At 33.6% G+C, this 10,686-nt stretch overlaps 1 protein-coding gene across 1 annotated transcript; it reads right to left on the reverse strand.

Annotated features, from left to right (window-relative positions):
* Window positions 1–3,117: 3,117 nt before the first annotated feature.
* Window positions 3,118–7,449, reverse strand: LOC108906607 (SAM pointed domain-containing Ets transcription factor). Its single transcript, XM_018709913.1, has 2 exons — window positions 7,142–7,449; window positions 3,118–3,723 (listed from the first exon to the last, which is right to left on the reverse strand). Exons 1-2 carry the CDS (start codon window positions 7,323–7,325, stop codon window positions 3,503–3,505), a joined length of 405 nt encoding a protein of 134 aa, XP_018565429.1. The 5' UTR covers window positions 7,326–7,449; the 3' UTR covers window positions 3,118–3,502.
* Between the last annotated feature and the right edge of the window lie 3,237 nt (window positions 7,450–10,686).

Consider the following 10,686-nt stretch of genomic DNA (forward strand, 5'->3'; position numbering starts at 1 on the left):
CCACGATGTGCGGTTTCCACGTGAGACGCTGGTCCATCGTCACGCCCAGGTATCGTGTTTGTCGATTCCAGGAGATGGGTTCCTGGGATAGTGTCAGTCTGTCAAGGTTTTGTGGGATTTTTCGTTTGGTAAAAAGGATAGCCGAACTTTTGTTGGGATTAATTTTGACTTTCCACCTGTTGCACCAGGTTTCAAGTTGGTCTAAGGAGCTTTGGAGGAGGTAGACGGAATATCTAGGATCTACGGATTGGGATGTGATTGTCAGGTCGTCGGCGTATAAGTATATGTTGGTGTTGGGGGGATGTGGGATGTCGGAGTTGTAAATGGTGTATAGGTGTGGGGACAGGACGGTGCCCTGGGGGACACCGGCCTCCATGGGACGGGTGGTGGAAAGGGAATCTTGGATTTGGATGCGGAATTTTCGGTGGTGTAGGTAGGATTTTATGAGTTTGGTAAAGGATATGGGATATTGGTTGGTGAGCATTTTCATCAGTAGGCCTTCATGCCAAACCGTATCGAAGGCCTTTGCGACGTCCAGGAAGACAGCACCAGTGTACTGTCCCCTGTTGAAGGCCGCCGTGATGTGCTCGGTAAGGCGAAGGATTTGGAGTTCAGTGGAGTGATTGGGTCGGAAGGCGAACTGCTCGTCTGGAATGACTTGCAGTTCTTGGGGTTTCAGGGATAAAAAAAATTTTTAGTAGCGCCACGCCATCTAAACAGAAAGATTTGAACTAACAGTTCTAACTACAATTTGAAGCTATTCGAGGGACCTAACAATCCCAACTTCCGGAATTGAAATAAATTTCCTCATTTCGGAGATATTAGCAGGGTGAGTGTTAAATGGCGCACCCTGTATATATATATATTTGAAAATTTGAAATTATGGCTTTATGCATGACAAACATATTGAGAATTAATTATTTTGATTATTGCATAATAAAATTAAAGTAAATCGGCAAAAAGAAAGTTATTACGAAAAAAAATTGTAATTCATTTTAAATTTTGTCATTGGGGGTGCTCTTTAAGGGTTAAAACAAAGCGTTAAATTACAAATTGTATTATAACAGGTAAGAGAATTTAATTTATCCTGTTTGTACTATCAAATCATTTTGAACTCTAAAAAACTATTTTTTTAAATATTTTGTTATTAGGGGTTGTTTTTTAAGGGTTGAAATATTATAATAAATTATTTATAATACCATAAACTATTGAAAACAAGAGATAGAGCTTTATATATTGTACTTATAAAACCACTATGCAGGGTCGGAAAGTCCCCATGGTTCAAGAAAGTCATAGAAATTCGTGCGATAGAGAAAGATGGCTATAATGAAGGCGTCTAATAGTCACCGCCCATTTCGCCCTTCCACAAATAAGAAGTGGATCTTATAAATTTTACTATTAAAATGTTCTAACAGCTTTTTTATATACCAAAATTGCCATAGGAGCAAACTAACACCTTATTAAGGCATTAAAAATCAAAAACGATACATTTGCTGCTATTAAAAAGTTATATAACTTTGAGTGATGTAATAGTAGCATTTGTTTTAGTTGGGTATCTATCTATCTCCTCTTGTTTTCGAGATACAGAGCGACAAAATATTTTTTTTAAATAGAATTTTTACGAAAATTTCCAAACGGTGCGAAATATTTTTATGAAATTTGGTATTCCGGGGTTTTTAAGGACGCCAAATACACTGGTCTAATTATTTTTTGTATATTTCATAGAGGGCGCTAGTTATGCTACATTCGTATTACATTTTCGGTTCTAATTTTTTTAAGGTTAGGTTTTTTACCATTCGGGCTCCAATTTCTAATGTACAGTTTTATTTTCTAAAAATAATATACTCTTGTTAGAACTTCCTAATGTGGACGGTTTTCGAGAAAAACGGCTTTTAATTGAACACTTACAATATTACGGTGAAGAAAATAAGTGACTTTTCTCAAAGTAGGCATATGTCAAAACTTATTGATGGATGTTTCGTAAACAACGCATACATTCTCAGAAATATTTTAAACTCTAATTAACTTTATATCAAAATTTTATTGATTGTTAGTGACTGTAGTTAGTAATGACTAATTAAAAAATCTAACCTCAAAAAAAAATTAGAACTGAAAATGTAATACGACTGTAGCATAACTAGCGCCCTCTATGAAATATACAAAAAATAATTAGACCAGTGTATTTGGCGTCCTTAAAAACCCCGGAAAACCAAATTTCATAAAAATATTTCGCACCGTTTGGAAATTTTCGTAAAAATTCCATTTAAAAAAAATTATTTTGTCGCTCTGTATCTCGAAAACAAGAGGATATAGACTATAGTTCATAAGACAAAAAATTGTTATTTTTTGTCGTACTATCACCCCCTGTGAATTTACGGGAGGTCTTTCTGAAACACCCTGTATACAGGGTGTTTCAGAAATGGTGACCAAGAACGAAACCTCGTATTCTTTGGTGAATTTTAATGGGTCTTTCCTATAAAGTTTATATCTAGGACGCTTCATTAAAAAGATACAGGCTGTTGAACTTCAAACAATTTTTTTTTTTTTAATTACACAACCACACACAAAAAAGTTGTCTGAAATGTATATGCGACATATGATTTCCCATGTATTTGCTGAAGAATCTTCTGAAAAAGGAAAATTTTAATTTTTCAGCGTTTTGCTGAAAATTGAAGGGTGATGGAGCAATTCTGACTCCGGATTCGTGTTCAGCGGACGAAAATACATCGGAAATCATATGTCGCATGTACATTTCAGACTTTTTTTTGTGTGTGGTGTTATTTAAAAACTGATAAGTGAAATAATTTGAAATTGGGCACGTTTTATGTAGACATTGTCCAAAATCTGAGGGCTTTTCCTAAAATTTTGCATGATCCAGTGACGGAGATACAGGGTATTGGTGGCATATTTTTCTAAATAAAGTAGTACGCCACTTCTTTACGGTAACAACCATGATATTTTCGGATTCGTCTTTCAATTTTCTTCTAATTACTACTCTCTTATGTTTTTCGAAAAAAAAAGCCCAATTTTCGAGTAAAACTTAAAATACACAGTTGCAAATCGTTTTTACATTCTTAAATATTTTTTCTCCAAAAGATTTTCAAAGAAAAACAACACTTCGTAATAGCTCTTTTAATTACACAATTATTTATTTACATGACTAGCAGGAAAATATACAAAATCAAAACATATATTACAAAAACAACGCTCAGTCCAACTTTCTACTTCGTACCACACATTTGGTATCGCTAATACTATTCACCATCCCAGAACCAACGCTGCCATACAAAAACTAACGGAAATGAGGTAGATGGAGACTAAGGTGAAGTTTTATTTATTTTTTTTCTTATCTCTATTGTAGGAACCAACCGAACTGTCGTGACGTGGTAGAAACATAATACTTAAATTTGGTAACTTCCCAGTTCTAAACACTGTCGCGCAGCTTATACACCCTAGATACACCGCTCCCCAAAAATTATGACCCACTTTGTCACTTATTATTTTAAGTTCTGGAGTACATCGCAGCGCACAATCTCAGCTGAAAGTCTTTGTAGAGGAGCTTGCCTCCAAGAGGTACCCTGCTCAGGAACATGCTGGGGGACATCAGGCACAGCGCTTTCCCGTTCATCAGGAACCTGGAGGGGGGCACTTCCGGTAGTTTGTGCAGGGAGGTGACGTGCCTGAGCCATTGGGCGACGTCGTCGCGGGTCCACTGACGAGGATCTGAAACCGAAACAGAAAACCGAATAAGTATGCTTTGCTTATCAAAGTCCCCAACCGCGTTGATTGTTGGGAAAACCGGGGAGGTGAGTCACTTCCTCTCAGGGGTTTTCCGTCGTTGATCTCTCATTTATTACACAAATATGGATGTCCGCACCAAGGGACCTGATAGTCCAGGAAATAATCGTCGTAAAATTGATAAAGATTGCATTTACTGTCAAATGACGTATTTTGGTGGACGAACAAATATATAATTTTTGCTACGGATTAGACAGCTTACTCTTACTTCAAATAAAAAATTAATTACAAACTTTTCGGCGTTTTCTTTTTGTTTCGATTCACTTTTTAAAACAGAAAAGAAACATCAAAATTAAGTAAGACGATTCTTTCTATGATCATGTGTCTATTGCCTTTTCTTTTTGAGATAAAGGCCACCAAAGACGATGAGTAATAAATTTTAGTTGTATCTTTTGCAGAATACAGTGTATAGCATTGAAATTTGGTACAATTAAGTTTTTGATGATTCTAGTACGTCAGTGTTGTAGTTTTCTGGTATCTTGTAGGTGTCGTTAGTTACGATCGTTCCCTGTGACACTTTTATTTAGGTTATGTTTACGGTATTATACATTGCATATTACAATGCAAAATTTAAACAAACAGCGAACAAAATGTTTTATGTTTGTTCAAATAATGTTCAACTGCATTTTTCTCGAAAACAATGCGTTTTCAGCAATTACAAATTTTCCAATTTTTTAACTACACGACAAAATGAAAATAGGTGAAAAAATGTGGAACTCGTATTTTTTCTTCATTCGTTTTAATCTCGTTTAAGTCCTAAAAAAATAAAATATGTGTTGTGACGTCACTAAGGGCGATACCTTCATTGTTGCCAAATTTATTAACGATACGGACAGGCATAAACAAGACTATGTCTAGAATCTGTTTAATAAAATAATATCTAGTCCGAATTAAAAATAACGCTTTTGGGACACCAGAATAAATGAAAAATTCAAATTACTACCTAATAAGCTTAGGATGTCGATGTAAATATTTTTATTTAAATTGTACATTTTAAGTATATTTTCCTGCATTAAGGGTATTTTTTGGTGTAAGCAATGATAGTCTCTGTCTGTATCCCTCAAATTAACTGTCAATTTTCTTTGCAGTTGAATGAAAGTACCCCATTATGAACCTCTATATTAAAATGAGCGAATAGATGCAGAAATTCTAACCTTAAAAAATCACTTCCCAAAACTAACAAAAATTTACACACTCAAAAACTTACCTCCAAATTTTATTGTAGTACATTGCATTTTTTAAAAGATATGACATATGACTAAGAATTGATTGAAAAAAACTTATTTTTGGCTCAAAAACAACAGACAATCGTCTATACGCCTTTTTTTTAAGTCCTAGGTATGTAGAACCTTTAATAAAGTTCACCAATTTTTTTCCGGTGCTTTCAAAAATGCAGTAAAATACATGGTGTTCCATTTAAAAATACATACATTACATACATTTTTTTTGAAATATCGTGAGAGTTTGAGCCCTCAATATTAGTTTTAAGAGGTCTATCATCGTTAGTTTCGATTTTTTATTCCTGGTCCCATTTTTGCGTCAAAACTGCCAAACCACTGAGGTAAAACAAATTATCTACATATATTTTGAAATTGAATGCCCTACAAAAAAGGTCTGATTGAAAAATTTTGGCCGACGAGTCGTTTCCAAGCCTTGAAAATTGATGTTTTTTCGATTTGACTTTTTAACTTTGGAATTTTGTAAATAACGAACAAATTAATATCTGAAAAAGAACAGTACATATTTTCGAAGGAAATTTAATGCTCTACAAAAAAGGTCTGTTAACATTTTTGCATAAATTTACTCCTTCAAATGTTATTCACGATTGAAGTTGAAGTAAAAATTAAATATTTGTTTTTTCGTTTTGGATCCAATTTTTTTCACTCAATGGAACAAATTGATATTATACATCATCGACAATTATTATTCTATCACCAAAAATATCCAAAATTCATAATATATTCAAATTCATTCTCGCTCAATGCTCAATTTTCTACAAGAACGTAGTTTTTCTGTTTCAAAACAATTTTAAAAATAACAATCATGCAGTTTTTCTGATTTTTCTTTCATATAAATGTATACAATATTGTAAATAAATAATTTTCAATGGTGAAACTACATAATTGTTATTTCTAAAATTATTTTGAGTCAGTAAAACTACGTTCTTGTAGAAAAAACAGCTATTGAGCGAGAATAAGTTTGAATATGTTATGAATTTTGGATATTTTTGGTGATTATATTGATAGAATAATAATTGTCGATGATGTATAATATAAATTTGTTCCAATGAGTGAAAAAAATTGGGTCCAAAACGAAAAAAAAAACAAAAATTTAATTTTTACTTCAACTTCAATCGTAAATAACTTTTGAAGTAGTACATTTATGTAAAAATGTTAAGAGACCTTTTTTGTAGAGCATTAAATTTTCTTTGAAAATCTGTATTGTTCTGTTTCAGATATTAATTTGTTGGTTATTTACATAATTCCAAAGTTAAAAAGTCAAATCGAAAAAACATCAAGTTTCAACACTTAATTACATGAAAATGGCTCGTCTTCCGAAAATTTTCAATCAGACCTTTTTTGTAGGTCATTCAATTTCCTTCAAAAATATACGTAGATAATTTTTTTTACCTCGATTGTTTTGCAGTTTTGACGCAAAAATGGGATCTAGAATAAAAAATCGAAGCTAGCGATGATAGACCTCTTAAAACTAATATTAAGGGCTCAAACTCTCACGATATTTTTTTTGTCATTCTCAATGATATTCTCGATATATCTTTCAAAAAAAAATAGTCGATTTTTTTACCCAGTTTACACTATACACCTTTGATGTTTATTAAAAATAGTTGCTTGAAGTAACAACAAGAAATAAAAAGTTAAATAAACAACTACAATCAATGATCAATAAGAGTAAAATAATAAATTTCCATTAATGACATAACTGACATTTTGTGAGTAACAAACCTACAGTGTTTTTTGTTTTATTAATTTTGTTATGTATATGTTTTGTTTGTCTTCATTTTTATTTTTCTTTCGTATATATTTATAATAGAAGTCAGCTTTGCCCCTCTTGCAAAACTTTCTGACGGCACCCATGACTACGATGTTATTTTTTCAATAAAAAAATCCTTAAGACATTTTTCTGGAAGATGCAACCGTATCAAAAATCTGTAGTTACCAAATGACGACTTTTCAGGGCCCCACCCATAAAAAAAATAATCCCACTTTATTCCGTCAGTTGTATTTAATACGAAAAACCAGAAACACTATCTAGAAAAGTACCCACAATGAACTTCAAGGTGAACTGTTCGGTTTTTTAAGAAAATGGACAAGAAAAAACTCACCTTTGGGCAAGTCGTCATCTTCGAAGCTTTGTGGGGTCTTGTATATGACCAAGCGCTCCCACTCGGACAAACCGTACCTCACGGGGGTTTCAGCTGCTTGTAGGGCCATAAGCACCGTCCTGTCGTAGTGGCCTATTTTGGAAAAGTCTCTGATACCCTGAAAAAATAAATAACTATGTACCATACACCAAGAAATACGTTATTGTTCTTCAGAACAAAACAAACGAGTGGGAACGAAAGTATAAAAGCGATCTCTGTCGTATATATCTATTTTATATAAAAATTCCAGTTTCGTCAATTATTTTATGACGTCCAGGATATTTCGAAACCAGCAGCACCTCGGAAATCCGCCATTTCCAGTCACGTCCGCTTTGTAGCAGGTAGGGAAGATAACATTCTAAAATTAATAGACGGGAGAGACCATCTGTCTAATGGCCAGCTGTAAATCCGTTCTGTAAAGTCTGCGGTACCCTAGACGGGGGTAGCGCCTGACTTAAAATAGTTTAGAGAGTGCTAAAATCGTCAGTATCGATAAGGATGCTTTTAAAAGCGTCTGAGGGGATTTCCCAACTACACTCGACCAGTATTCTAATTTTAATGTGAAATGTTTTTACTAGACAGTTCACTAAGCAAACAATAGATGGCGCATGCTGATTCTAAAGGCGGTTTTCCACTAAACTGACAAAACAAAAACAAAACACAAACTGTCGAATAAAACAGAACTGCAACTTTCGCAAACTTTTTGAAGACTGGCGTGTTTTGCGATAGTTGGAGTTTTGTTTTTCGGATCCCGCTCGAAAGCGGTCACATCAAAAGGTTTCGACGTGGTCTGAAACTCAAGTCTGTTTAGTGGAAACGGTCGTGTTGTGTTTTCTATTTAAGTGATCCAACCCAATATCTATGTTGGCGTTTTCTTCTTCCCAAAAACAATATTTTAATCATTAATGAATTATAGCTATTAAAAAATATATATGTGTACGGTTAAAGTGTTTGCTTGGCTAGGATTCAAACTAACCAAGTAAACACTTTAACCGTACATATACCACGAACTCCATCGACGGATATCTGTGGGGTCTACCAAGCTAAAATATTTTCAAGGTCATCTTATTTCCGGTTATACCGGAAGTTGATACTAACTTTCTTATTTTAAATGGAACCCTCTGTATATTATTGCAAAAAAATTAGGGGTTTCCATTTAAAAATTTCGTGTTTTCCGCATATTCTGAACTTCATATTCGATAAAATTTTTTTGACCACCATGTATAAAAACTGGAAAACTTTCATGTCAAATTCGATACAGTAGGTCTTTCTCTACAAAATGTCCAATTTGCAAAAAAAATAAACCGGGAAAACTAAATTTTGCTGACAGTCTGCATCTGTCAATTTTTGTTTAAACTCGAAATATCTCGAAAACGGTCAATCCTAAGTATGGAGTGTGCTATATGTTTTCAACTTAAAAATGGATGATGTTTCCAAAAATGCAATAATATACAGGGAGTTCCATTTAAAATAAGAAAGTTAGTATCGACTTCCGGTGTAACCGGAAGTACGATGACCTTAAAAATATTTTAACTTGGTGGGCCCCACGGTCCGTATCACACCATCACAATTTCAAAAAAATCCTTAGAGCGGTTTCCCAGATATCCATCGATGGAGTTCGAGGTGCGACACACTTTTTTTCCAAGGACTTCAGTATAAACCAGCCATAACTAAGAATAAAAAATATTCTCTAAACATGTTGGCTGGTTATTGGAAAAATGTGTTCTGACTTCCTCGCGACAACCAGTGGAAAAGGACCAAAAACAAAAACAAAACTCGAACAAAATGTAGCCCGCTTGATGGAAACAAGAGTTTTGGGTTTGTTTCAGTTTTGTTTTTGTTTTGTTCTAGAAAACACAAACAGGACATAAACTAAACTCAACTGTCCGTTAACCGCCATAAGAAATAGACATGTCCGTTTTCTTTCCGGTTATAGAAAGAAACTTACAATCGTCACTATATTACAACATACAGGGTGTTCTAATTAAAACTTCCCACCTGGAAAATATCGGAATTAAAAAAAAACAAAGAACCAGCAAAATCTTGGTGTCTTGGCTAAGCCTCCTCTGCAGTTTTTGATAGTATTGCAAAAGTTTTCTGTTAGTTTTCTTATTTTACATCATATAATTAATATTATTTAAGAAATTTTCGTACAAATCTGTTTTCATATTCATATGCAACTAATTAGGTACATACCTACTAAGTAGTACGTAGTTTCGAGTACGTAAATATTCGATTTTTATATGTTCACTATTTTTCGCGCCCTCCGAATTCGCGTTATAGTTGCTGTCAGCTAACATTCTCAAGCGTGAAGCCTTTATTTACCAGTGTGCTATATGTTGCGTGACCTTGAAAGAATGGCACGATATCTACATTCGACCTTAACCAATCGGGCACGGAGGCTTGTTGCCACCTTCCATCTCTTTTTAACAAGCGTATCTTTCAATATAGCCCTTCTTCTCTATCTCCTCGGCGATCGCAATCGCAATTGCATTTTGAATTTCGTAATAAAAACATTGGTTGACTGTGATTACGCGCGTTTCTGTTTTTAACTGGTGTTCATGGTGTTTCTTAGGAATTTTTGCGAGACGATCATAATTAATAGTAAAACAATCATTGACATTACACAACTTTATTAAAATAAAATGAGTGTGGAAAACGAACATAACCTCAACAACTTCTTTAGTTGCATGGAAATTGTGGATTATTTATTATTAAAAGGATTTAGTAGTCTCAGTTATAATGAAAAGCTCATAATTAAACAGAAATCGAGGGCAACACCTTCTTTGCCGTCTTTAGTTGCAGTGGGTGAAAAACAAAATAGGGGATTTAACGATAATAGTTACAAAAAAAGCGACTGGTTAACTGCGTCAACTATTAGAAATAAATTATACTGCTGGCAATGTTTATTTTTCACTAATGATAATTTATCGGTTTGGGGCAAGGTCGATTTTAACAATTTAAAAAATTTAATGAAAGGCCTCGACACGAAAAATCGTAAGAACATATTTCGTCTCGTATTAAATTTGAAATGTTCGGTAAACAGAATATTGTGAACGCTTTAGATTCTGTTCACAAAACGGAAATACATCATTATAATGAGAAGGTTCGTGAAAATAGAGATATTTTAAATAGACTAATCGATGTAGTAATATTTTTATCATCTCAAATTTCTTTTTGAGAACATGATGAAAAAGTGGATTCTGCTAATCGAAGGAACTTTAAAGAGTTAATAAATTTATTCAAGACATACGATTCAAAATTGCAGAATTTCTTAGATAATGCCACTGTTTTTTCGGGAACGTCTAAAACCTTTCAAAACGATTTAATTGAGAGTATTAGTTCGATTATCAAAAGTAAAATTTATGACGAATTTTTATCCTGGCAATTTGATGATGTGCATAATGTTTTTTACATAACAAGTGGGAGAGTTGCAGACAGTTTGTTTAAATTATTAATTAATGAATTTGAAAAATGTTACTTAAAAAATAAATTAAAACCCAAAC

This window comes from Anoplophora glabripennis, unplaced genomic scaffold, assembly GCF_000390285.2.
Source record: "Anoplophora glabripennis isolate ALB-LARVAE unplaced genomic scaffold, Agla_2.0 scaffold59, whole genome shotgun sequence".
Lineage (NCBI taxonomy): Eukaryota > Metazoa > Arthropoda > Insecta > Coleoptera > Cerambycidae > Anoplophora > Anoplophora glabripennis.

What these genes read in the sequence shown, in the direction of transcription:
- LOC108906607 (XM_018709913.1), bottom strand. Translation starts at nt 7,325, where the DNA reads ATGGTACATAGTTATTTATTTTTTCAGGGTATCAGAGACTTTTCCAAA. An exon ending in AGATGACGACTTGCCCAAAG is followed by an intron (nt 3,724 to 7,141) that starts GTGAGTTTTTTC and finishes TTTCGGTTTCAG; the next exon opens with ATCCTCGTCAGTGGACCCGC.